We start from the raw sequence: 27,890 nt of genomic DNA, 5'->3' as shown, positions 1-27,890 counted from the left end.
CCTTATATAAACATACTGTTCACACCAAAACCATTTTGCTTACATAAAATTACAAAGGGGAAAATGACAGTGTGGCAATACATGCCTGAGGTCCCAGCTGCTTTGGGAAGCTCAGTATGGCAGTATCTAATTAAATATTTAAATTGATCCAGGAGAGGGGCATTCCTTGCTATCTGCCCTGTTCTAGGTTCTCGAATAAAAGACACACACATAGCCTTTATATTTTGACATGTCTAAAACAGCTCAATGACTGGGCCATTTCCTAACTTCCATTTGGCTAATCCACCTCCCTCTGATAATCTCAAGTTATTACTTATTAAATCCTACATTTCATCTTTGCTGCCCTGGACCCAGATGGACAGCTCCCCCCACCCCAACCATTGGCTGCAGGCATCTTTATTTACCAGTCAGAACCAACTTGGGGCAGGGTCCCTCAATGTTTTATGTATAGATGTGCAGATTCCCATGCAAACAATTTTGGGGACCCAAATTAACATAAGAATAGAAAAAGCCACAGCTGAGGTGAAAAATGACTTAAGTTCCCTAGTATAAGATCAGTCCATGCAATATGGCAAAGCACTTACTCAAAACAAACAAACAAAAATCAAACAAACACACATCACTTAAAATCCACAGTTTGTAGAACTGTTTGAGAAGGGTTAGGAGGTGTAGCTATTGGAGGAGGCCTGTCATACTTTGAGGTTTCAAAAGACTGCCATTCCCAGTATCCTCCTTTGCCTCCTGCCTGTGAATAAAGATGTGAACTCTCAGCTGTTCCTGCCCCCATGCCTTTGTTTTGTTGTCAGGAGTCATTCTGACTGCTCCTGTGAAAGCCTGCCTGTCAGGCAGAGTCTGCTGGCAGAGTTCCTGTTCTGCTAACACATGGAACAATAAGAGGGATACACTTAAAGATCAAGGCAAGGAGCTGAATGGTCTGTTAATCTTAGAGGAAGGAACAGGGAGGAATAGGGAGGCCTCTGGATAAGTACAGATGTCAAATGTACATCAGCCACTGTCTCTGCTGGCTTGTGACTTTGCTTCTCATGATACTGTAAAGGATATAAAGCTTAGGAGAATTAAACTCAGGGCTGCCAATGTACTGACCAAACAGCCCTCCTGATTTCTAACCTTTGTCTCTGGGTCTTCTTTTCTGTCTTTCCTATAATCTTGACTGGGCTGCTCTACTACTTCGTACCATCTGGACTAGTACACTTTGTCACCATAGACTCTAATTCTCTGAAATCATAAGCCCAAATTAAATGCTTTCCTTTATAAGTTGCCTTAGGCATGGTGTTTTATCACAGCAACAGTAAGACATGTACAAAACCCAGGATTGCTAGCTTGGTCATTATCATTTTGTATCATGCATGTATCATGTTTTCTCACTTAAAATGTGTACACAGGATAGTCTGAGTTACTTTAGAAGTTAATTTACTTGGCTATATGAAATTTCTAATTTGTTTCATTTCTATCACACTTGTAAGATAAAACATACCGGGATGGGTAGGTGAGAGGGAGGGTCCGTGCACTTGCACAGTGTAGGGGGTGGGGATGGAAGGTGGTGGGAACACCCAGCACACTTGCACTGCTATCATAGGGCTGCTTGGTTGGTCAGTGGGGGAGTCGGCGCCTGTGTACTAAGACCCATGTGCAGCCTTGGTGGCACTGCAGTGGCAGCGCAGTAGTGAGTGTGAGTTGGAATTGAAGCCTCTTAAACTGTCAGATGATTTGGTCTTCGAGACAGGAGATACAGGGGCCCCAGCCACCTTCCCAATGCAGTGCTCAGCATTACATAAGAATGGTTTTGTGGTGCTCAAAGGCCAGCCATGTGAGATTGTCAAGATATCTACTTCGAAGACTGGCAAGCATGGCCATGCCAAGGTCTATCTGGTTGGTACTGATATTTTTACTGGGAAGAAATATAAAGATATCTGCCTGTTGACTCATAATATGGATGTCCCCAACATCAAAAGGAATGACTTCCAGCTGACTGGCATCCAGGATGGGTACCTATCCCTGCTCCAGGACAGTGGAGAGGTATGAGAGGACATTCGTCTGCCTGAGGGAGACCTTGGCAAGGAGACTGAACAGAAGTATGACTGTAGCGAAGAGATCACAGTGCTGTCTGCCATGACAGAGGAGGCAGCTGTTGCAATCAAGACCATGGCAAAATAACTGGCTTCCAGCAGAGATCCATGAGCCTATAGAGGCCCCTCCCCCAGCCATGTTCTGCTCTGGCTGGGCCCTTGGCTGGACTCCTATTCAATTTATTTGACATTTTACTTTGGTTTTTGTCACCCCTTTAAACTGTTGGGGAGACCCTGCCCTTCACATAGCTCCCTTGGCCAGGAATGAGGGAGCCATGGCCTTGGTGAGGCTACCTGCCTCTTCTCTCGCAGCCCTGATGTGGGAGAAAGGGAGTTGGGTACTGCTTGTGATTTAGGTTCCCCTCTCTTTTTTTCTTTTTAATTCAATTTGGAATCAGAAAGTGTGGATTCTGGCAAATGGTCTTGTGCCCTTTATCCCACTCATCTTCTATCTGGTTCCCTGTTCTCCACAGTCCTTCACCCCCAAGCACCACTGTACAGACTGGGGACCAGCCCCCTTTCCTGCCCATGTCTCTTCCCAAACCCCTTTAGGGGTGGTATGAAGGGGGAAGAGGGGACGTGATCCTTCCTATTCCCTGTGGGCTTTCTCCCTGACACATTTGTTAAAAATCAAACCTGAATAAAACTACAAGTTTAATATGGAAAAAAAAGAAAAAAAAAGCATACCAACCTCTCCTACTGACAACTTTTCTCTCACATTTTTCCAGTAAATGTCTTTATTTTCAGTGTTAGTGAAGAAAAGTAGCCACTCTGCAAAGTCTTCTTTTCTCATGAAATTCAGACCTTTAGAAAACTGAAGGAATTCCATTTCCTGAACTTCTGTTTGTAAATTTTCCATAAATCTAAATATTAAAATAAGAAATTAGTATAAGCAGCTAGTGGCATTTAGTGGCATTCTATCTTAAAATTATAAGCAGGTCTGCAAGTCTGCTCATTCTTCTGCACCAAGTGGCTGGCCTCTGGCAGGTAGGAAAAGAAAGCATCAGGGCTGTGGGAGAGAGAAAAGCTGGCCAAGTCCAGTTCCTGCCCACTCTATCCAGCAAGTTTGTGCAGATCTCTTCTGGCAACCAAAGCTGTATTCAATGTGAAAATAATTATGCAAAATGTTGCTTTAATAAAACCAGAGAATAAGATCTTGTGGAAAGTATTTTTTTCCAATGTAGCAATATTATCAGTAACTGGAAAAATTAAAAATTAGGAGAGGACACTACCTTTAGAATCTTAATAATTAACAGCTCCTATTGTTTTACAGACACTAGAATAGAAACAATGACTGAATCAAAAGCTTAGATCTACATGCGATTATCTGTAGTCTTTTGGGCAACAGTGTGAATTTATAGACTCAACATCCCCCTGCACTTTTTAAAAATAGAGAATATAGCCCTTTGATTAAAGACACAGCAATAGCTCTGTGGGAAGGTACAAGTTGGACAGACATAAAGGCGACTTTGACTTTTGTGAACAAGAATCTAGAAAGGTAACACCAGGATTTATTACCTGAGTCATATGGAAGCATTATGAGAATCCTAACTGCAATCTCCTTTAAATATATACATGCATTTTATTTTATTTTTGTGTGTTGTATCACAGTTTAAAATGGTTGTAATATTTACATGGATTTTCTCTAGGAGAAGTAAACCACCATTGTTACTAGTTTGCTTTAATGTCTGTACTTTCTCCATAAACTTCAGAAGTGCAAAGGGGTGAATGGGCTTCTGTCTCTGTAAAGATCCTGTTACCTACAACACTGACTAAATGGACTGATGCAGACTTTTCTGATGTGTTTCTTTTTGGGTCAAAGCAGAGTTCTGCCTAAAACTTGATGCATTTTGGGTTGAATTAATATGGATAAAGAGATATTTTACTGATATATTTTGCCTTTTATTTGACTGCATTTTATTATATTGTGTATTATGATAATAGTAATGATTTTTTGGGTGTTGCATGTGCATATGTGTTAGTGTGTATATGTGCATGTGTGTGTTAGTGTGCATGTGTGTTAGTATGTGAGTATGGATGTGTTAGTATGTGTGTATGGGTGCATGTGTGTTAGTGTGTATATATGAGTGCATGTGTATTAGTTCATGTGTGGGGGGTATGTGTGTGTGTTAGTGTGCATGTATGGGTATATGTGTGTTAGTGAGTGTATATGGGTGTGTGTTAGTGTGCATATGGGTATATGTGTGTGTTTGAATGCTTGTGAAAAGAACAGGTTGAAGTTTGTTGTCTACCTCAATCACTTTTCCACCTTATTTTTGAGACAGCATCTGTCTCTGTTGATTTTGTGGGTTTGGTTGGCAGTAAGCTCCAGGACCCTTCTGTTTCTGCCTCCCCAGCACTGGAGTTACAGAAATGTCCTGCCATGTTTGCTTTCTACACATGGTTGCTGGCAAGCAAACTCAGGTCCTCATGTTTATAGTGCAAACATTTAGCTGACTGGGCATCTCCTCAGTCTCTCAACCAATTCATATTAGGGTTATCAAAAGAATGTTTTATGTGTAAACGAGTATGTAGCAAATAGAGACCCGACACAACAAGCTGTGCCATGCACCCAAATAACTTCATGGACTATACACCTTCAGCTGTGCCTTTCTCTTCTATCTACTCTCAGCTTCTCACATGGGGTAAAGCCATCGAGTACTCACCTCACTGACAGAAGCACTCAGTGTAATGCAGCTGGATGGGTGCATGTTTACTACGAAGCTTGCAAAAGGGACCACACTTTGCAATTGAGACACAGCCTAACATACAACAATAACAACAACAACAAAACACTCACACACATTTGGGAAATCTTAGCAAAAATGTAGTGAGTTGAGGAAGGTGCATGGCCTCTGCCTTCCAAGTCCATATTTTCCTGCTGTTCTAATCTTTTTAGTACCTGTTTTAAGACTGTGTTTAAGAGTGCTGCAGGGAGGCACTCTCTTATAATCTTAGTGAGGAGAGGGCAAGCAAGTCTCCACTATATTGATAACTACAATAATTAGATAATTTATGTATTACTGGCCCAATTTTATAAAGAAATGAGTTGAGGGAAGTTAAATAAACTGCTTAAGTTGAGTGTTAGCATCAAGCTTTACCTGAGACATGAAGTCTGCTTTCCAGGGTCCTTACTGTTCTGGTGCTTTTACAGTATGGCTGTTGGAATGTGCACATTTACTGCTGGACCGCTGTACACCAGAGCTGAGTCCCCAAATCTCAAATTGGTTTCAATGCAGAGTAAATCCAGCTGAGACCAGCCAGTGCTGGCCCCAGTAAGTTGTACTCAGGAACATAGTGCATGACCCTTGTTGGGCTGGTTTGTTGTGTATTAAGAACAAAGTGGTAGGGTGGTGGTGGTGACACACCTTTAATCCCAGCACTCAGGCAGGAGGCTGAGGCAGGTGTCTGTGAGCTCAAGGCTAGCCTGGTCTACAGAGTGAGTTCTAGGACTTCCAGGGTACACAAAAAAAATCCTGCCTCAAAAAAACAACTAACCAACCAAAACCAAAGTGAAACTAGGGCATGTCTCTTTTTTTGTTATCAAAAAGGAGCCATTACATTTATAAATCAGTCATTATGTTTTAAAATAGGCTAGAAGAGAATAGGAACTTTATGTTTTAGAGGTTAAGCTCTTAATGATAAATAGTTTAAATATCCAATAAATAATAGGTACTTCATGTTTATAGGTTAAATTCTTTCTAAAAAAAGTTCTTGTTTTTAATGTATGTGAGTACACTGTCGCTGTCTTCAGACACACCAGAAGAGGGCACTGGATCCCTTTATAGATGGTTGTTAGCCACCATGTAGTTGCTAGGAATTGAACTCAGGATTTCTGGAAAAGCAGCCAGTGAGCCATCTCTCTAGCCCAGGTTAAGTTCTTAATGATAAATGGCTTAAAGATCCAATAAATAGTATCCAGGTTTACAGCACTGGTTCTCAACCTTCCTGATGCTGTGACCCCTTAATACAGTTCCTTATGTTGTGGTGACTCCCAACCTTAGAATTATTTTTGTCACTTTATAACTGTATTTTTGCTACTGTTATGAGTCACAATGTAAATATTTTTGAAGCTAGGTTTATCAAAAGGTTGTCACAGGTTGAGAACAGCTGGATTACAGTCTGCAGGTCTGAGAAATAACTGTATTTAGTTTTCTCATTGCTTATATATAAAAATTTCCCAAATAAATAACTTTATGTTTACCTTCGAAATTCTTTATAATGAAGTTTTTTTTCTCCTCTTTTCCCAAAGAAACGCACTTGAAGGGTTGTGTTAACTCCAGGCTCTTTCACTGTTGGTTCCTATAAAGAAAAAAGACGAAAAGGAACCCTTGGGTGGGGACTTGGGGAAATAACCACAAGTGTGTCCTGTAGGACAAGATGGGAAAGAGGGCAGTCACCTTTCTGCTTATTACTTCTGCTTAACAGGACACCTTGCCTCTCTCTCTCCCTTCCACTTAATATCCTTTGTTACTAAGCCCCAAAGAAAGTAGAAACAGAAGGAATGAGCCTAACAGGACAAACCCAAATCAAGTAAATAGGTAGAAATACTAAATGGGTAAAAAATAAAAGTAAATACTAAATGGGTAGAAAAATAAAAAGTCTAGAAAGAGTCAAAGGTGCCCAACCCCTTTTGCTCATCCACAACAGCTTGGATTACAGGTGTGCATCACCTCACCTAGCTTTGTAAAGCCTCTTCTAATGCTCCTTGAAATGCTTCTGACACAGCTGTCCAGCAGCTCTCTCTCTGAAGCCCATGACACACTGGTCTGGAATCTAATGCCTAAGGCTCCTTCCATCTCTAACCCCGTCCTCCTGGCATCTCTGCTAATTTCTCCCCGAACTCAGTTGCCTTTCAGACAGGGTTATTATTGAGCTCTGTCAGTACCTCAGAAGACTTTTCTCCAAAACCCACCTGTTTAAACCCGGGCTGCCTAACTCAGGCAGATGAAAACCTGTAGGAAGCTCTCTGGTGCCTATTAGCAAAGGTCTGCATGTGCCCAGTATCCACATAGATGCCACTACCTGTGAAAGTATCTTCATTCTCTCAATTACTCAGTTTGGTTATGAACTAGAAATTTCTAGATTCAAATTTCCATAGTGCTAAGGTTCTCCAGACCTAATGAAGCTAAGGGTATCTGCCTCGGGAGTACAGAGGGAATCAAGTAAATAGGTAAATAGTGAGAGGCCAAATCAACTAATTAGTCAAATGTTCTCAAATTTAAGCTATGAAAAAAACTGTTTTATTCCAAAATTAGATGGTATTTACTAATGAACTATTTAGTAGTAGCTATCACAATTGTCCCAGGAACCTGAAATAACAACCCAACTTTGTAAGTATATGATGTTTCTAATTTTGAAGTCTGTAAGCAGTCTGTATTTAGACAGACTGCTATACTTCAGCATTTCCTTCAGGATAACTTCTATTTTTGACATTTACCAAAAATCAAACCGAATGTCAAAGAATAAATAATAAGTTTATTAATTCTTTGAGATTTTTTTTCTTTTCTTCCCTATTCTCCAAGACAGGTTTTGTATAACAGCCCTGGCTGTCCTGGAACTTGCATTATAAACCAGGCTAGCTTTGAATTCAGAGACCCACCTGCCTTGGCCTCCTGAGTGCTGGGACTAAAGGTGTGTGTACCACACCTGGCTTGAGAGTTCCACGCCACGTGTTTTGGTCATATTTGCCAGCTCCTCTCCTTGACACCTTGGTAATATTTTTCTAATTAGATTTAGATTTAAGTCAGTTTGACTCTGAATATACTTAGAGTCCCTGATTTCGGTACAAGTCTATTTTAGCTTTTGCTCTTTTAAGAGATTTCCTGTAGTGAGGGTAACTCAATGTGGGATTGCACACTATGCCTGCTTTCTGTGGGGCTTCAGACTGTTCTAGGAATGCCCTGTAAGTCCCACCATGAGCTGCATTTTCAGTCTCCTTGCTCATTTTCCTCTTTTGAAGATCATTTTATGTATATAAGTTTTCTAAATGCATGTATGACTGCATACCAGAAGAGGGCACTGACTCTCACAGGCCTATAGTTATGGTTATGATCCGTCATGTGGGTGCTGGGAATTGAACTCAGGACTCTGGAAGAGCAGCCAGTGCTTTTAACTACTGAGCTATCTCTCAAGTGCCCCCAGAGCCCCCTGTACCTCCTTGAGGTAAGGATCTCACCATAGCCCTAACTGGCCTTGAACTCACAAATCTACCTCAGAGTCCCAAGTTCTGAGATTTATGTAGTATAGTACTATTTTAACAATTTAAATATATTTTATTCTAAGCAAGCATATATTTCTAAGTTTTCACTCCTATTTCAAGTAGTGTTTTATTCATATATTAATACATATCTTTCTTTGGGTATGTGTGGTGTGTGCATGTGTATATGCACATTCACATGTGTGGACACAGGTGTATTTGCTGTGCATGTGTGGAAGCCTAAGGCTGATGCAGTAAGTCCTTTTTGATTACTCTTCACTGCACTGAGGTAGGGTCTTTAACTGGACCCTGAGCTGTCAGAACCTCTGTATCTACAAAGCTTTGATCACTGAGGGCCCTCCAGGCACCCAGCATTTGTATAAGTTCAGTTCTCAGGTTCACAAGTACTTTAGGCACGGAGCCATTTCCCCAGTTCTTAATTATTGGTGTTTTTAACAGTGTGTGTGTGTGTGTGTGTGTGTGTGAGTGAGAGAGACGGAGAGGGAGAGGGAGAGAGGGAGAGAGGGAGAGAGAGAGAGGGAGAGAGAGGGAGAGAGAGAGAGAGAGAGAGAGAGAGAGAGAGAGGGAGGGAGGGAGGGAGGGAGGGAGGGAGGGAGGGAGAGAGAGAGAGAGAGAGAGGAGAGAGAGGAGAGAGAGAGAGAGAGAGAGAGAGAGAGAGAGAGGGAGGGAGGGAGGGAGGGAGGGAGAGAGGAGAGAGAGAGAGAGAGAGAGAGAGAGAGGGAGGGAGGGAGGGAGGGAGAGAGAGAGAGGAGAGAGAAAGAGAGAGAGAGAGATATTGAGATATTGAGATCGTGTAGGCCAGGTGTTTCAGAACATGGTCCACCTCCTGTTTGGAAACAAGGTCTGTCACTGGCCCCAGCTTACTAACTAGCTTAGATAAGCTTGCCAAAGAACACCAAGGATACTCCTGTCTGCCTTTCCTTGCTGGGATTACAAGCATGCACTACCAATTCTAGCCTCTATACAGGTTCTGGGGACTGAGTTTATGTCCTTGGGTTTCCAATGCAAATGCTTTACCAAATGAGCAATCCTCTAGCCTGAACTAACTTAATTAAAATAAAAATTTCTTAAAAAAACAAACTTTGGTATCAGGGATTAAATCCTCTTCTATGGCCTGGAGAGATGGCTCAGCGGTTAAGAGCACTGACTGCTTTTTCAGAGGTCCTGAGTTCAATTCCTAGTAACCACACCATCTATACTGGAATCTGATTTCCAATTCTGGCATGTAGGCATATACACAGACAGAACCCTGTATAGATAATAAATAATAATAATTTATAAAACCTCTTCCATTGTGCTGTCTAGACATACAGTGTTCCAAATGCCACCTACGGAGGGGAGGTTGTTTTGGGGATCTCATTATCTAACCCTGGCTGGCCTAGAACTTGTTTTGTAGATCAGGCTAGCCTTGAACTCACAGAGACCTACCTGCCTTTGCCTCCTTCTGAGTGCTCCTGACAGAAGCTGTGATTTTTAATAATGTACACAATTTGAAATAGATATGTTCTAAAGATGGAGTGATTCAGAAGTTTAAGAAAGACTCACAAGATGGAGTTACAATTAACAGAATATTGTCAGTTGAAATCTATTGGTACACACCACTGGTAGGACTGAAATTCACTTGTGTCCCATATGACATCCTGGTTACTATTTGTTACAGTCTAACAGCCTTAGCAAGAGTCACACTCTTTGATCCAGCAATTGAATTTCTGATATGTCATCCCTAAAATATAGGAATATGAGTATAAAATAGTGTAATTCTAGTATTATTCCTTGCAGCGCTACGAACTATGAAATGACAGGTATATGTTAAATACTTCCCAAAAGATGAATGGCAGCATACAAATCATAGCCATACAACAATGTACTCTGAAGCTGTAGTGAGGAGACACTGGCTTAGTGTATAAAGCACTTGTCACACAAGTGTGAGGACTTGAGTTCTGATCCCCAGAACCTACACAGTCAGAAGTAGCAGCATCTGTTTGTAATCTCAGTGCTCCAGTGTGGAGGTGGGAGCTGGAGACAGGAGATCCTAACCAAGGCTGGCAAGGACAGACACCTGAAGTTGTATCTGACCTCCACACCTGTGCTGTGTACGCACATATCCCCACCCCTGCCATACAGGACTGTCGTCTTTAGATACACTGTGAAAATGAAAAATGAGGAAAAATATACAGTATACTATTGCTACAGAAGGACAAAAATCAAACTGGGTACATGGCTGTGACACAGATGTAATCCTTGCACTAGGGAGGCTGATGGAGGATTGCTACAAGCTCAAGGCTGGCCTGAGCTACACAGTGAGGTCTTGTCTTAAAGAAAAACAAAAGAAAACAGACCTCCACATATCCATAGGAACAGCCAGCACTCACTGCCCAGGGGCTGGGGTGAAGGTGGGACACTGGCAGGACAACTCGGTGCATCTATCTGCATATACCTTTGTACTTTAGTAGGTGTGTGCTGGGGCACCAAGGTCTTCATAAATCCCGCAATGACCTGGGAAGATGACAGCTATTACCACCACCATGTGTTTGAAAATGTTTACTTACGTACCTGGTATTCTGTCTCATTAGTCTTCACTGTCTTGAAGCCATCTTGCTTACTTATGATCTTCTGCAGCTGAAAAAATTACAGACATGACTTTACAAGTTTGTCTAATGGAGTTTTCAAAATAAGCAGAGAACAGATGCAAGGCTGTAATTACAGGACATCTGCTAGTTGTCTGTGGGCTGATTGGCCATGTAAGACAGGAGGAAAAGACGGAAGGGCCCACCATGGCCAGAGTATGCTTAGCAGCAGCTCCTCCAACACACAGGCTCTAAAGTCTGTGAGGTTTTATGCCTCATCTTCCTCTCAGTGATTTTTATTCAGGGTTGTTTCTTTTACTACTGAGAGTTTACATCCATAATACAAAGTGCATACTGCACACAAGGCTTTTCTGTACACACCCTTCCTTTTATCTGTACTACGTTGAAAGGCTTACATTTTTGTTAATTATAAAACTGTAACAGTTTCTTAAAACTGAGTATGTTAAATAACCTATCTATCTGCCTTTCAGAGTCATTTGTACCAGTCTTCAGATGGAAAGCAAATTAAAAGAAAAGGTGTAGGATGATGCCATTATACAAGGTGGGTCCAGCCTATCACTGGATGAAAAAGTAGGAGGGGAAAAGTCTAGGAAGGGGAGGAGGAGAAGTGGAGAATCAAGATGGAGCTGGATGACACCCTCTTCTGGTGTGTCTGAAGACAGCTACAGGGTACTTACATGTAATAATAATAATAATAATAATAATAATAATAATAATGATGATGATGATGATGATGATGATGATGATGATGATGATGATGGAGCCAGAGGAGGAGATCTAGATCCAGGTGGTCTTAATTGGTGATAGGTAGATTTGACTATTCTAAGGGTTTCTATGGGTCAATTTGTCTTATCTATGTAGGAGATTTATATCTTTGTCAAATGGTTTCAAGATATTGTGTGGATGGATTGTGGGTTGAGAATTTAACATATAAATCTGTTTGATAAATTATTAGTTGTTGAGTCACGATTTTACCGGGCTGTGGGGAATTTGAGCTAAGTTTCCAGCTGGCAGGGAGACAATTGAGAGAGGGCAGCTTGCAGATCACCTGGGTCTGAGAGTACTTGAGGGCAGTGTGGAGCATCTGAGATAGAAATACCCCACAGTGCTATGTGTCCCTAATGGCGGCCGCATTAGCATGGGATAAAAGGTTACCAAATATTAGTGTTTGCTGAAACAAAAAGGATTAAAAAAAATGAGATGTGCACAAAATCTCAAACTATGGCTTAAATCAATTAGGAAACAAACCATCAGGACTTTCCCTACGTGGTTTGTTAGTAATTTACAAACTGCTGATATTAAATCACAAATTATCAATTTATACTTGGAGCCTTATTCTATGTTTGTTTGGGCAAATGGTTCATGATGGGTTCTCTAAATCTCTTCCTCCCTCAGAGCTCATTGTCCCTCCGGACTTAAGAAAAACAACGGAAACCTCTACATTGGTTTCACCATTTGGGTCTACATTAAAAATCGAATTGCAATGACAGGTTTAACACTCACTTTTTCTATTCCTCCCTTTGCTCAACACCTTCATTTCTTTCATGCAAGAATGAGCATAATCCCACAAAGAGAAGAGCCTTCTATGACAGACTACCCAGTAAGCAGCACTTGGCTGTAGGCAGGAGCTTATCTATACTTCACCTGGCATTTACTGCTTGGTTACTATTTACAGGGCATCAGAAAAAAAAATGCATGTGTTAAAATGCAGATCCGGGCCTTGTCCACTTGTTAGCAGCTCTCTCTGTATTCCATCTGGTCTTTCCTGAATGTCTGTGAAAGCAATTCTAGTTTTTCCTCTAAATTAAGTCCACCTAGTTTTTAAGTGGAACTGGATAATGCATATTGTTTTTGCATGTGCCTTTTTTCTTCCAGTGCACTATCTCAAGATTCATCTCTGTGGCTTGCTTCTATTCACTGGTGAGTTGTGTCACACTGTCTGACTACACTATTCAACTATTTATCAGACAAGGACCCTGTGGTCCTTATCTGCTATTTTGGCTACTATGAGTCAAACTGTCAAGATCACTTTTTGTACAGTTTAATTTAATGGACACTGGTTTAATTTTCCCTTGGCTAGATATGAAGCAGGGTAACTGGACTGTTGAACTTTATTTAAAAACAAAACCAAAACAGTCAAAGTTTACTTTTCCAAAGTGAACTGAAGCCCTGAAATTTGCTCTGTAGACCAGGCTTGAATTCACAGAGATCCACCTGCCTCTGCCTCCCAAATGTGAGATTAAAGGCCTGCACGCCTGGCTTTCTGGAACATTTGCTGTCATGGACCTCCTTAAAAGCCACTATTCTCTTGGGAGTGTGGTATGTATCACCATGGCTTTTAAACTTGCATTTCCTTAATGTAAGGGATACCTTGCTCCATGCTTACCATTCATTCATGTACTTTTATTCTTGTAAAATGTCAACTATAGTCTTACCATAAAAAAGTTACTAACCTCTAAAATTCATTATATATTTTATATAAAGTTCCTTTGTTAGACAAGTGATTGGAAATATTCTATTCCCAATTTCTTCCCTGTCCATTTATTTTCTCACCATGTATCCCAGGCCTGAGATCCTCCTGCCTCAGCCTCTGAAGCATCAGTATTAGAAATATGCACCCATATGCCTGTCTATAATCCCCATGGCATTCTTCAGCACAAATTTTTCATTGTGGTGAAGACAAATCATCACGGCTGCCTTCGGTGCCCTAAGAGACTGCCTTGGGCTGGGGCTAAAGTTCAGTGGTAGAACATTTACCTATCATGGAGGAGACCTTGGGGTTACATTCCCCAAACTGTGAGCAAAAACACAATCACATCATACCACACCAAACCAAAGGACTCTGCCTCCCCTAGATTCTGAAGATATCTGATAATATTTCCAACCCAGAAGTTTAACTATTTTTGTGTCTGGCTAATTTTTTTAAAATACACATCAGTTGTTAGCAGCAACTCTAGCAGCTGTTATGTAGCTGGACAAACTCCTAACACTCCTATTTTAAGAGCACAGTGCTTTCCACCAGTGTGAAAGCAATGTGGAATGAAAGGACCACCTAAGGAGTGGTTTCTCCCAGCAAACAGACTGGTTATTAATCTACTGTCTGGAGGAGCTGCTTTAAAACTCTGGCACTTAGCCTACAAGCAGATGTAACATCTATCAAGGTGAAGATTACATGGATTAACTATTACTGGCTTTGATCACTGTCCACACTGTTTATCACACCTGACAGAGAGCAATTCATGTAGATGGTGACTCTTTCACCAGCTCTCAGGGGAAGAAGTAAGCACAGTACTTCCTAACTAACACAGTGTTTTCATCTAGATGTTAATAAAATGCAAACATTTACAAGTATCAAAGTCACAAACTGAGGCAACTTAAATTTTAGGACACTTTTAAAAGATATTACAGAAATGTATCTTATCACTGCATCATCATACCTGGCTCTTTCAAGAATGAATATATATATATATTCATATATATACATATATATGATATACTATACTTAGGTTTATTAATACAAGGACCATGAAAGTAAAACTGATAAAATTATTAATATAAAAGTAGTTTTCTTCCTTGAAACACTTCCTTCAAAAACGGACATACATGTAAGTCTCCTTGCTATCAAGTTCCAATTCTGTAGTCAGCACCAAGAACTCTTTATAGATGTACAAACTTTAAACAACTGGTGGTATTCTCATTCTCATTCTCATTTTCTCTCTCTCTCTCTCTCTCTCTCTCTCTCTCTCTCTCTCTCTCTCTCTCTCTCTCTCTCTCCCTCCCTCCCTCCCTCCCTCCCTCCCTCTCTCTCTCTCTCTCTCTCTCTCTCTCTCTCTGCATGTGGAAGTCACAGACCAACCTTGGGTATTCCTGTCAATAGTCTTATAGTCTTGAAGGCATCTTGAGTATCTATGATTTTCTGTAGCTGAAAAGATTCTATAGCTTTGTGATTTTGCCTCATGTTACTCCCAAACATTACTGAAATGCAACAAACTTTGAGCTTTGCAAGCCTGCTGGTGATACTTGCAGTGGCCCATGTTCAGTCTGTCTTAGAGAATCACCTCTAATTTCACTACTGTAAAGATACATACCCCATGACCACCAGGAATAAAACACAAAGTTTAACCAGGTCTCAGAGAATTACACATGTGTAAATTCTAACAGCTTGATTAACCCAACAGGATCAACTCTATACTTCACAGGTTCTCTACCTGAATGATGGTCATAAATCCATGTGTTTCTTGGCTCTATGGTAGATGACGTAGCCAGACAGCAATGGTATCTTGTAAACTACAGCACTGATACTCAGGTTCTGTGTGTGCAAACATATTTCCTTCCTTAGGGTTAAGTTTCTTTAATTATAAGCTATCTCAGAAGAGGTGCTAGTGAGATGGCTTGGAATACTAAAGACAAGCTTGATGACTGGAGTTTGAACTATGGGATCCATGCAGTGGAAGGAGAGAACTGACTCTGACATATACTCCAAGGGATCTGTATGCTCCATGTATACACATGCATGTATATACCTACACACAAAAATAAAAACAATCTCAAAATAATTTCTTAAATTTATTGATAGTAATTTTGTAATTCCTATTTATTCTCCATTCCCATTTCTCTTTAAAAATTAAAAATAATTTTTCTTTAAGAAAGTATTTTATATATATATATATATATATATATATATATATATATATATATATGACTACACTATGCTCTTAACCACTGAGCTATCTCTCATCCCTTTTTAAAAAAATTATATATATATATTTATTATATATATATGATGAGTATACTGTAGCTGTCTTCAGACACACCAGAAAAGGGCATCAGATCTCATTGCAGATGGTTGTGAGCCACCATGTGGTTGCTGGGAATTGAACTCCGGACCTCTGGAAGAACAGTCAGTGCTCTTAACTGCTAAGCCATTTCTCCAGCCCAATAATTTTCCTTTATGTATATGGATATTTTGTCTGCAGGTAAACATGTGCACCATATGTGTGCCTGTCACCTGTGAAGGTCAGAAGTGGGCACAGGATTCCTTGGAACTGGAGTCACAGATGGTTGAGAGCTACCATTAGCTGCGGAGTTGAACCTGGATCCATCTGCTAAGCCATCTATCCAGTCCACTCACCTCTCCTTTGAGATGTTTCTGTAATTCCTTCTGACCTACATAACTTCAGATGTCTCCAGTCAGTAATCTATTCAATTACTTTGTACACTCTGTTGGTGAACATTCCCTCTGTCACTCATTTCTTTCCAAGATTTACTTGCCTTTCTTTTGGGCTTTCTGGCTCTAGGACTCTGCTTATTGCTCTTGGCAAAACAACCACTTCCATCACTGGAAATGAGACTTAGGAAAACTATTTCTCTAAGATTTCTGAGCTGTGATAAAAGCATGCTGCTGATAAATTTGTTCCTAGTTACTCAGGGTAGGATTGTAACAGCTGGAAGTAAATCATAATCTATATCAAGGCTGCTTTGCCAAGTATCTTTACATATTTGCTGCCCTTTATTGTAAAACATCTTTTCTGGACAGAATCTTGCCATTTAGCCTGGGCTGCTGTGAACTTTGTGATCCTTCTGCTTTAGCCTCTGAGTGCAGTTTGCTGAACGTCAAAGAAAATGATACTGGGAACTGCAGAGGATACATACATTACATTACACACTTAGGCAAGAAAAGTAACAAGGAATTTAAATTAGTCTATCCAACTAAAAGAAAAGTCTTCATTCTAGATCAGACATTTAACACATTAATCATGTGTTGTTTTATAGGTATATTTGTTTACTGTCGGGCATTCGAGAGTGTGTGTGTTTATAGGCGTGTGTGTGTCTGTGTTCATGCAGAGGCCAGAACACTATAATGGGTGTCTTTTTCTATCACTCTCTGTCCTTGAGACAGGGTCTCTCACTTAATCTGAAGCTCCCTGGACATGCATGGCCTATGTGAGTGCTGGTGATCAGCATCTAAGTCCTCCCTATGTGGAGCTGGTGCTCTGCATCCAACTCCTCATGCTTATGCAGCAAGTGCTCCCAACCCTGGAGTCATTTCCCTAGTCTAGTGTCTTAATTTCTAAAAAGGTGTCACAACTCCTGGTGACTGCAGGTAAAACAGTCTGTGTACCTGAGCCCCAAGCACCCATCTGCCACTCTCCAGCCCACTCAGGGATCACATCATCTACCCTGTCTCCTCGTATGCTTAGGTGGACTCATCTATTCTGATCACTGCTAAACATGTGAAGCATTGGCAAGCCTACTTTTTGAGGGGTTCAGTTGTTTTATAGTTCATTCTCTATTTAAGATCTTTTCTGCTTTTTCTCTATTCTAAGGCTTTGTGATAGTTTCTTGTATAACACAAACCATTTTCAAAGCTATGGTACTGAACAGTGTCAAAAAGATTTACTGGGTGAATTTTTATTGAGAACAACATGCACCTTACAGAGCCATATAACCACAGTGATCAAGATGAAGTATTTTCAGTATTTCAGCCTTTCTTCTCTCCCACTCCCTTTTCTCTTGTAGGTAAGCAACCACTTATTCCTCCCGGGCTCTAGACAACCAATGGTCTGCTCTGTTTGAGTATCAACATGAAGAACTGTATATACACAGAATCACACAGCTTATAATTTTTTTTTGCTTTGATTCTTTGTCCCTTTTTGCTGCCGAGTAAAATTCTACTGCATATATAACATTTTTTAACCTAATCACTTATGACAAACATTTTGGTTGCTTCCAGATTGGAGCTATTATGGACAAAACTGTGATACACATGCATATCCAGCTCCTAACATAAGCTTTCTATCTTCAAGTTATTTCCTTGAGGCAGGGCCTTACTATGTAGCCTTGGCTGGCCAAAAACTTGGTGTATAGGTCAGCCTGGCCTTCAACGTACAGATTCACTTGCCAGATATTTTGTGTTTTTGAGACAGGGTCTCTCTGTGGCCCAGGTTATAGCCTTGGCTGGTCTAGAACTCATGGCAATCATCCAAACTATCCAAGTTTTGGGATTACAAGCTTGTGCCAATATACCCACCTATCTATTTTCTTTTCTTTGACTACAAATCTTGAAATAAAATTCCCAAATCATATGCTAGGTATGTATTTAACTTTGAAAGCAGATAGAAATTTGTTTTCAACTCAGCATCATCTTATTTTTAACACATATACACACATTTTAAAGAGAGTTACTTGTTTCATATGTTGAGGTTTAAAAAAAAATAGCCACAGCATTGGGAAGAGAAAGGCAGGTGAATCTCTGCGAGTTTGAGGCTAACCTGGTCTTCATAGTGACTTCAGGACAGCCAGAGCTACATAAAGACACCCTGTCTTGGAAAACAAAACCAAAAGTCCACCAAAACCTAACCAACCAACCAACCAAAATGCTATAAATTAGTCATTTATGTACGCATATGTCAGTTGAATATCCTCATTAGTTTACTAAGGGTGCCCACAATCAACTAGATTATGTACTATGCATCTACATACCCTCTGCTTGTAACTGCAGTGCATACCCAAGTTTACACTGAGGTATTTCCTTTATATCATTACCTACTTTTAAGAAACAGAATGGATTTCCCTGTTTGAAGATTCAGAAAACATATTATTAAACACTTCAGCCATATTTACATCTTTTCAAATATTAGCAGTATCCAGTTCCTAAAAAATTTGCACTAATTCATACTTTTTGGCTTTATTATTCTTCATGAAGGCATACATTTCTATTATTCATTTTTGATATGAGAATAATTTAAAACATATGGTTAACAGGCATTCTTTAAAAGCACATAGTCTATGAATCCCTTTTTACTTTATAATTATACATTGAAGTCATGAATGCAAAATCATGAAAATGCAGATCCTCAAAGCTCATTTCTCTTTTTCGAATTTTATGCTTTAGCTGCATGCATGTAGCTCTGTGCACTGTGTGTGTCTGGTGCTGCAGTGGTCAAAAGAGGGCATCAGATCTGGAGTTATGGTCAGTTGTAAGCTGTTACATGGATACTGGGAACTGAAGCCATGTCCTCTGTAAAAGCTGCAATCGATCTGAACTGTGAGCCATTAGAAAATAGTTTTGAACATGCAAATAGTTTGATGTTTCATATGTAAACAGTGAAGATGGGTTTGGTTTTTAAGTAAATGTACAATTACTACACAAGCACCAGGTGCTTTATAATAACCCCAACAGCAAGTATGTGCTCACCTTAACAAACTCCTTTCTCTCAATCATCTCATTACCATCTGCATCCAGCATTTTAAAAGCAACCTGGAAACCAGAGTGAGGCTCTGCAAGGAAATGAGCAAGGAACAATTATTTAGTTGTTGGCAAGAAGCTAAGTATTTGTAGCTAGAAAAGCCTTAACATTAGAAATAAATGACCAGAAACGATGTAAGCAAGAGCTGTACAGAGAAAAGAGGATCTGTTTCAGTTTTTCTTTTGTTTTTGAGACATGGTATGCACCATCACAGCACAGCCGAGGAGAAGTTCTCAAACTGTACTTGATGTTAAACTCCTGCACCTTGGCATCTCCCACAAGCTGTGGTTGTGCTGCTCACCCTTTATAACAAAATACTGTGAGAATTTGTTTCTTCACCTCCACCTCTAGCTTCCTGCTACTCTCACAGCACTCCTGTTGATTTCACAGCAATTATTATTATCATCATCATCTTTATTTACTTTCTTAGTTTTAAAAAAACTTTTCATTTTTCCATTTTTTATATTATAATAATGTTTGGTGGCAGACCCATATACTGATAACAGAATATGTAAAATCTTATACATCTACAGAACACTTAGCAAGACTAGGATAAACACTGGTACATCATTATAAACCATGAACAACAGATTCTATAATTTTCACTAATGCTGTGTTTTGTTTTAGAATGCAGCAAGGTATGCTACATTAAGTCACCAAGTCTACTTAGTGTCATCCATGTCTTGGAGTCACTTAGTCTTTTCCTAGTTTTCACCACTAGAATACTTGTGAAGGATAAGAATATTGTTCAATGTCAAATAAAGTTGTTTTAAAAAAATCCCTAAGAGGCAAAACATAGTGGCCCATCCTTTAATCCCAGATACAGAAGCATGTAGATCTCTGTGAGTTCAAGAGAGTTCCAAGTCAGTATGGTCACACTGTGAGACACTCTCTCAACAAAGCAAAATTATCCCCACCCCAATAAAACAACAATATATTCTCTTTATCTGAAGGGCTTTCTCTGAGAACATTAACTATGATTTTTTTTTCTATCCCATTTTCTCAGATAATACTAGCTATGATCTCTCTCCCTCTCCCTCTCTCTCTCTCTCTCTCTCTCTCTCTCTCTCTTTCTCCTCTCTCTCTCCCTCTCCCCGCCCCTCTCCTCTCCTCTCCCTCCCCCGCCCCCTCCCCTCCCCTCCCCCCCCCTCTCTCTTTCCACAACCCCTCTCTTTCTCAGAAAATGAACCATGATTTCTCTCACCCTGTTTTGTCTCAGACACAAAGTTTCTGGGTTTGGGGAGAGAGGAGATCTTGGAATACTCCAATGTAACATTATTTTGTTAATGTTTTTCTGTGTGTGTGTGTGTGCACGTGCGCGTGCACACATGCCTGTGGTGTATGTATCTGAATCCATCTGTGTGTGCACACACGGAAGCCAGTACTTTGGATGGCTTCTGTTATTTACTTCCACCTTATTGCCCTCACAGAATCTGTAGCTTTTCCCACTGTTTCACTAGACTGGCTAGCCAGTGAGCCTTCCTCTCTCACCTGGGACTACCTTCATGCCTGGCTTTTCCAGGGCTGGGGATCTGAACTCATGCTTTCATGCTTGTGTAGTAAGCACTTTACTTTAACCCACTGAGCCATCTCACCAGCCCTATTATCAATGTTTTTAGTAATACAGAGACAAATACTGAATTTTAAAAGTCCTGCTTGTTAAGGCTACGAGTGCACATGCTGGCTGTAAGGAGAAGTGGGATGATGTACTTACTTGTAAGGATTGTAAGCAAGAAAAGATATTCGGTATATGAAATTACCCCTGGAGAAGAAAAAATAAGAACAAATTAGGAGATAAATTTTAGATGAGAACCACAAAATAACTAATACTGTAACATCACCTCTGTAAAAATAGACATTTTTACTCTACATCTCTTTGGTACAGTGGAAACCATTGTATAACAAGAACTGAAATACAGCCTGGGTTTAAAAAGAAAGAACCATGCTTCATCGAGTTTTAGGAGGTCAAGATAGTGAATCTTCTGTGCCAGTCTGACTGGACCAAGGATTGGACATTATTTTTGGGTATGTCTAGGAGGGTTCTCCAGTTGAAATCAACCTGTGAATGGGTATATAGCAGTATAGCAGACTTATCTCTCACATGTGGACATCAACTAGTCTGTCCAGCAAGATGCTGAGGAAAGTGGAATTCTCTCTTCTCCCTTTCCTTACCTGCTAGGCATCTCACTTCATCCTCTACCCTGACACCGGGGCTTCCATTCCTGGTTCAATTAAAACTCCCTCTTCCTGAATGATTCTAGCTCGTGTCAAGTTGATAAAACACTAGCCAGCACAGATGGGCAAGTGGCTTGAGCCCAAGCTGGTGAATAGGCTGTAGGGATGTAGCTCTAGACACTGGTTCAGGGACAATTCATGACTGAAATTGGGCAACTACTGAGAATGATGGGTCACTGACTTCTTTTGAGGTGAGGGTGTGTGTGGACTTGGTGATTTCAGAGTTATACTTAGAAACATGAGGCCATGAACAAAGTGACTGGAGTTGACACAAGGCAGTATTTAGAGCCCGAGAGCCCATATTTAACTGTGGGGCTTGAAAAAAATGGGTATAGGGTATGTCTGAGCTTCAAATCAAGTTAGCTTTGGAATTAGCTCTATATTTGGTCACTTAATAAACTTTCTTGTTGAGTTTTCTGCTGTTGCAATTAGATCAACAGTAAACACACACTGTAGTATGAACAATTCAATGACAGACAAAATGACACTGACTTATATATTATTATGTTAGATAATGAAAGTCAACTCATTATTAACTCATGAATCTTATTTTGTTTATCGATCCTTACCCCTCATGGTATTATTTTGAAACAAATCCTTCATATCATATCACCCCAAAGCCTCACAAGTAAATGCTCCAAATGCTGGGTACTGACTTCCTAGTCAATTGCCAGCTTTCTATTTTCTTGACTTCAGAGCAGTGTGCTTTCTCAGAGTGAGGACATGCAGTAAGTCTTCAGACACTCTCCAAGACTATTCAGCATTTAGATGAAGGGAGAATAAGTTCTATGTGTTTGTCATGTCTTGCTCCTAGCAGAACTGCTCTGTTAGTTTGGATCAAAGCATTTCATCCCTTGGCAGCCTGGAAAAAAGTGAAAAATAGTGTTTTTCTATATTTCAAAGGACTAGAGCAAAGAAAGAAAAAAATTAAAGGAAAAAAAAAAAAAAAAAGCCCGACTTGTAGATAGTACTGGGCTTGGTGCCAAAGGAGATCTCTTTTTAAACACAGGTAAGTGTCCTTTAAGCATAGACAATTTTTGAAAAGGAAAATTCCAGTGTCTTTTTCTGAAACACTGACTTAGAAGTAAAAGGTTTAAATAAACACTGTTGAGAAGGTATAAAACCATGAGCTTGTGCACATGATACATTACAAACATCAAAGAGCCAGCAGCGGCCAGCATCTGCCTCAGAATGTGGCTCCATGAGCCGGCACCCGAGGGCACTCAGGAAAGCTGTGCAGTACCTGTCTGTTACCCTGGACAGTAAACTGAATGCTGCTAATTGGCAATAAACAGGGAAATACCTTTTTTATTATTTATTGATTTAACATATATCAGTGGTTTGCCTGCACATGTCTTTTGCACGAGTTACAGACAGGTGTGAGCACTGAGAACTGAACCCAGGTCCTCTAGACATGCTCTCGACCACCAAGCCATCCCTCCAGCCCAAGTAGAGAAATGTTTTTTGTTTTCTTTTAAAATATTGTTAAAATTTTAATAAAGATTTTAAAAAGGTACTGGGAGAGATAAGCAAACAGTTCTTACACTTCCAGAAACACTTTGAAGTTGGAACCATACTCAAACATGAGTATGTTCCGTTAACAGCATTTTGAGAACCTTGTTTCCCAAGGAGGCTGGATTATCCCCTTTCCATGGGGATCTAGTTATATCTTACAATATGTCTCCAAATTAATGATCAATACATCCTTGAGGAAAGTGTGATAGTGAGAATCTAGCTGAGTTAAAAAATGCAGACTAATTATAACTTATAATTTACTTTTCTTTGTAGTGCATAGTAAATTATTTTTATTTTACCTCAAGAACATTCTACCTTTTTATGGTTATGTTATAAATTCTGATAAATCTTATATGGGGTAAAATGAAGCAATGTAAATTGTAATTTACAGTTTTATTAACATTGACAATGAGGTACAGGTGAATAAAACTGCTGTTGAATCTTCTTCCTTGGAAATTTATATTTTAATGGAAAACTAAAACCAACAAACAAACAAACAAAATTTCCTGATAATTCTTCCTCAAAGTTTTTCTAATTGTTAAGCTCCATTATTAATTAGCTTGACTGACTTTGGAATTCCTGTTAAGGTAACACCTTGGTATGGCAGGAGGGCATTCACAGAGAGGTGTATCTGAGAGGGATTGCCCTCTCCAGTGCTGGGGTCCTGGACTGTCTAAAAAAGGATAATGGAGAACACATGACTGCTAGAACTGATCTCTCTCTGCCTCTTCCTCATCATAAATACAGGGAATGTTGAGTCTATCACCTTCACAACACATACATTCCTGCAAATTCCCAATATAAAAATTGTAATTATCATCTCTTAAAGCACATAGGTTTAGTCTGGTGTTTTGGTTTGGAAGGATCCAATAGAGGTTCTCCACCTTACCCATGCTGCAACTCTTTAATACATACAGTTCCTCATGTTGTGGTGACCTCCAACCATAGAATTATTTTGTTGTTACTTCATAACTAATTTGCTACTGTTGTGAATCATAACATAAATGTCTAATATGCATGATAGCTGATATGGGACTCTTGTGAGGCACAGGTTGAGAACCCTTGCTATAGGGGTTACTGCAGTATAAAGACCATTGGGTAATTCAGTATATGTAACATAATGAAATTCTGTGCTCTCTACTATATATTAACATGCTGAGGGGTGAACAGAAATCGACAAAACAACTATTGATTCATATTTACTAATATGTAGAATTATGTGTCTATATGTATTTATTTGGAATAGACCCTGGAGATCAAACTTAGGATCTTACCTCTTAGTCAGCGGTTCTATACCACTGAGCCATCCCCTTAGAGCTATTTTGAAGTTTCCTAAATGCTTGTTTTTCAAACCAACCACTCTTTCCCCACCATCTATGCTTTCCAATGTTACTGTCAGCTTTCTCTTAACTTTGTTTTTTTTTTATCTTTCTTCCTATCTGACTTCCTTCTCTACTGTCCTGTTTATGATCCATGAATAGTGAAACTTTTTCTAAGTAGTCAATATTCTTAATTGCTTCCTCTAGGACTGTCCTCTACTTGCCTAACATAATCCTAGCTTAATTCAACTGCAGCATTCTACTGCTCCATGTGAAATGCAGGAGGATAATCAACAGCTGACCAGTGACTCTATGTTTCATGAACTACATTTCTGCTTAAGGCTTCTCCATATTCTTTTATTATTTCCTTACCATAGAAACTTCTTCCAACCTCCTCCTTCTACACATAAGCCCTACTAATCTGTTTTGTCTAGGCTGTTTCCAAATACTTGCTATTAATTTGCAAACACAGTATGCCAGATAGCCATCATCTATTCATTCTTCCTTCCTGGCATATCAGAAAACAGCAGCTGGTGGCATGACAGTCCTTTCGGCTTTCAGAGAATCCCGTTTTCCCCACTTTCCAGGATTTTGTCCTGCTAGAGCCTCCAACCCTTTCTCTCTATAATCAGTAAGAAATATGCCCACATCTCTCCATCCTAACTACCTAACACTCTCAACTATCTGTCTTCATCCTCAGCTTCCTCCTTCCAACTCCTCTGCTTGTGTAAAGGTCTCTCAACCAGGTTTCATATACTTTTCTCATGATGGCACCCATTTCTCAAAAATTTGCAACATGGGTACAGATTTCATTCCCTCACTAAGCTATATCACCGTAAGCATCAGGTACTCAGGACAAAAATGGCAGGCTAGTAGCTGGTTCATGTGAATGACAGAGGAGAAGAGCCAGGATCAAACACAGTAGACTTGATTCCAGAGGGAGAAAGGGACCAGCATTAGAAATCACAAAGGAGTGGCAGGACAACTTGGAGAAGCCCACAGGGAACTCAAAGACAAACAGCTTTGAGTACAGCTCCAGTGTGTGGTGGTGGGGAGCAAAATCCTATCTACAAGGAAACACAGGTGGTCAAGAGCAATGCTGCTCAGCATACAAGCTCATAGTTGTACAAAACCTCAATCTAATTTAGTTTGGGTTTTGGTGAGAAATCATGGTTCACAGTGCTGAGCAGTTCAATACTGTCATTTATCATGACTTGGAAGGCTGTAGCTGGGTGCCATCTTGACCAGGAACCTACTGTTTAAGACTGATACCTTGGGAGCTTGAGAACAAGAGAATTACAAATCAAGGACTCTGAAATCAACTGGCCACAGAGCCAGGGTGAGGTAGCTGTGAAGAATTTGCAGGTGGCTAGAAGCTGGTGTCAGGCAGTGAGGAAGGCACCCTGCTCTTGGTGGCTAGGGGCAGATATTTTCAACTATAACATGGAGTCTGATAGCCCTAAGCTTGAGGCCAGTGGGTAGGTCATCCTTAAGAGGCATCTATTTGCCGGGAAGATCCTGTTGTAAAGACTCAGGATTCTGAAGCTATAGGGAACTATCCCTCCACTGCTGTAGCCCTCCAGCAGGTTCACTTAGTGAGTTTTGAAAATAAAGGAATAGGCCTATCTGCAAAAATCTCTGTGCTGTGTTTTTCTTCCCTTACTCCCAACACATTTGGGAGCTGCCCCTAAGTCTCTGGAGGATGAGAAAACCTGTCACGCCCACAGTCTGCAAAGCTAACTGTGGCCAACAGAGGGCCCCAATAATCAAAGGGAAGCTACTCAAGTGGAGACTGCTTTGGCCTACTTCTATCCCATGTCCAGTCCAGGCTGACAGCAATGTGAATCATAACAGGACACAAGCCTGCAAGTTCAACCGACAGTGCTCCCACTGTACCCACTGCAGAATCTAATCCTAGAATACTCAGAAAGAGCTTCTCTGACCTTCATCTTGTTACCGCCATTTCTCCTTTCTTCCTTTATACTATTTTATTAGTATCTTGCCTTTATCCTAGTACTTTTAAATTTTTATGTGTATGAGTGTTTTGTCTGCATATATAAATACATGTATACCACTTGCATGGCTGGGGCCCTCAGAGGTCAGAAAAGGGTACTGGTTCCTCTGGAACTGGAGTTATGAATAGGTGCTGGGAATGGAAGCCTGGTTATCTGCAAAAGCAAATTAATTATGAAGTTTTTAAAAATGGATTTCAAGCATCACAGATCAAATGGACTCAATAAGACAGGTACAGAGTACTCTATCTAACATTTGTCTGAGTACTTCTCTAAAATAGATCCCATCATAGGCCAGAAAGCAACTCTTAATAAATATAGAAAGAAATGAAATAATTCCTTATCTCTTCAGATCTTACTCAGTAAAAGCAGAAATCAACATTAAAGAACCCATTGAAACCAAACATGTATTTCTATATTGTATAATGCATTCTTTTAAAAAAAAAGATTTATTTATTTTTATGAGTATGAGGTAGCTACACCAGAAGAGGGCATCAGATATCATTACAGGTGGTTATGATACCATGTGGTTGCTGGGAATTGAACTCAGGACTTCTGGAAGAGCAGTTCTGGAAGGGCTGAGCCACCTCTCCAAGCCCCCGTGTAATGCAGTTTTATATTGTGTAATGCACCGAGTCAAAGCAGAAACTGACAACTTTTTCAAATCAAACAAAAGTGGAAGCACAACTTATTGGTACCTTTGAGATACAGGTAAGACATCTGTTATGTTTATAACTATGACTGCCATGGTAAATATGACAGCCATGGTAAAACAAAGAGGGGCTAGAGTTGGAGACCCCTGCTAGTAAAGGTTGTAGTCCACCATGTCTGGAGAACTCTCTCAGCTTGGAGCAAAATGGAGGACTCCTTTTCTCAGTGGGGCTTCCCTCTCTCTCCCAAACCTTACTTGGAGAGTGTCTCTGGGCACAGATGCCTGACCTTTTCTGAAGACTGACCCTATGCACAGCTCTCTGACTCAGCACACAAGTACCTCTCTAGCTTTCCACCCTTATGATAATTAGTAACTATGTTATAACCAATCAGCCCTTTCCTTTCCACCCTTACCCCTAAGAGCCCTTATATACCCTAACCCTGGAACAATAAACTAGGCCTGTCTCACGGAAGCTGTCTCCAACTGTCCTTCTATCATATTAACTCATCTGAACCCTGCTCTTGCTACTGCTCCCTCTGACCTGGTGGTCTGGTAGCCACCAGGAGAAGGGAGAGTCACAGGCTGGGGATGGCTCAGTTAGTAAAGTATCTTCTTTGCAAGCACAAGGACCCGAGTTCAAATACTATCATTCACATAAAAACCCAAGCTGGAGGGGCATGATCTAACTGAAGCACTGGGGTCTTGGTGAAGAGGACCACTGGGATTCACAGACTAGTCTAGACTAATTGGTAAGATCCAGGACCATGAGAAATCCTGTATGAAAGGGGGTGGGTAGTGTTCATGAGATGGCATCATGGGTTGTTTTCAGGTCTTCACATGGAACTGCACCTATCAGCATATGCACATATATTGAAAAACACTGATCTCATATTTGAATAACTGAAAGGTACATCTAAGTGTTAGAAAAACAAGAACAAGGCAAACCTCAAAGCAGAAGACAGCAAGAAAAATGAGGGCAGAAATTATGAATTAATGAATTGGACATTAAAAGA

General features: G+C 40.2%; 1 protein-coding gene and 1 pseudogene across 2 annotated transcripts in view; one reads left to right on the top strand and one right to left on the bottom strand.

Annotated features, from left to right (window-relative positions):
* MICU2 (mitochondrial calcium uptake 2) overlaps nt 1-27,890 on the bottom strand; it is a 77,980-nt gene that overhangs the window by 6,689 nt on the left and 43,401 nt on the right. Inside the window, exons 5-9 of the mRNA XM_080926721.1 lie at nt 20,859-20,906; nt 19,093-19,175; nt 10,861-10,926; nt 6,292-6,389; nt 2,779-2,950 (exon numbers count right to left, since the gene is read on the bottom strand). Coding sequence (XP_080782847.1) covers nt 2,779-2,950; nt 6,292-6,389; nt 10,861-10,926; nt 19,093-19,175; nt 20,859-20,906 — 467 coding nt within the window. The remainder of the gene's footprint in view (nt 1-2,778; nt 2,951-6,291; nt 6,390-10,860; nt 10,927-19,092; nt 19,176-20,858; nt 20,907-27,890) is intronic.
* Nucleotides 1,500-2,175, top strand: LOC308428007 (eukaryotic translation initiation factor 5A-1-like; annotated as a pseudogene). The gene is made up of 2 exons: nt 1,500-1,503; nt 1,655-2,175. The product of its transcript is annotated as a eukaryotic translation initiation factor 5A-1-like (transcript).

Source organism: Micromys minutus (assembly GCF_963924665.1).
Source record: "Micromys minutus genome assembly, chromosome: 12".
NCBI lineage: Eukaryota > Metazoa > Chordata > Mammalia > Rodentia > Muridae > Micromys > Micromys minutus.
Note: the sequence above shows the minus strand (reverse complement) of the source record. Positions and strands in the feature narration are given on the sequence as shown.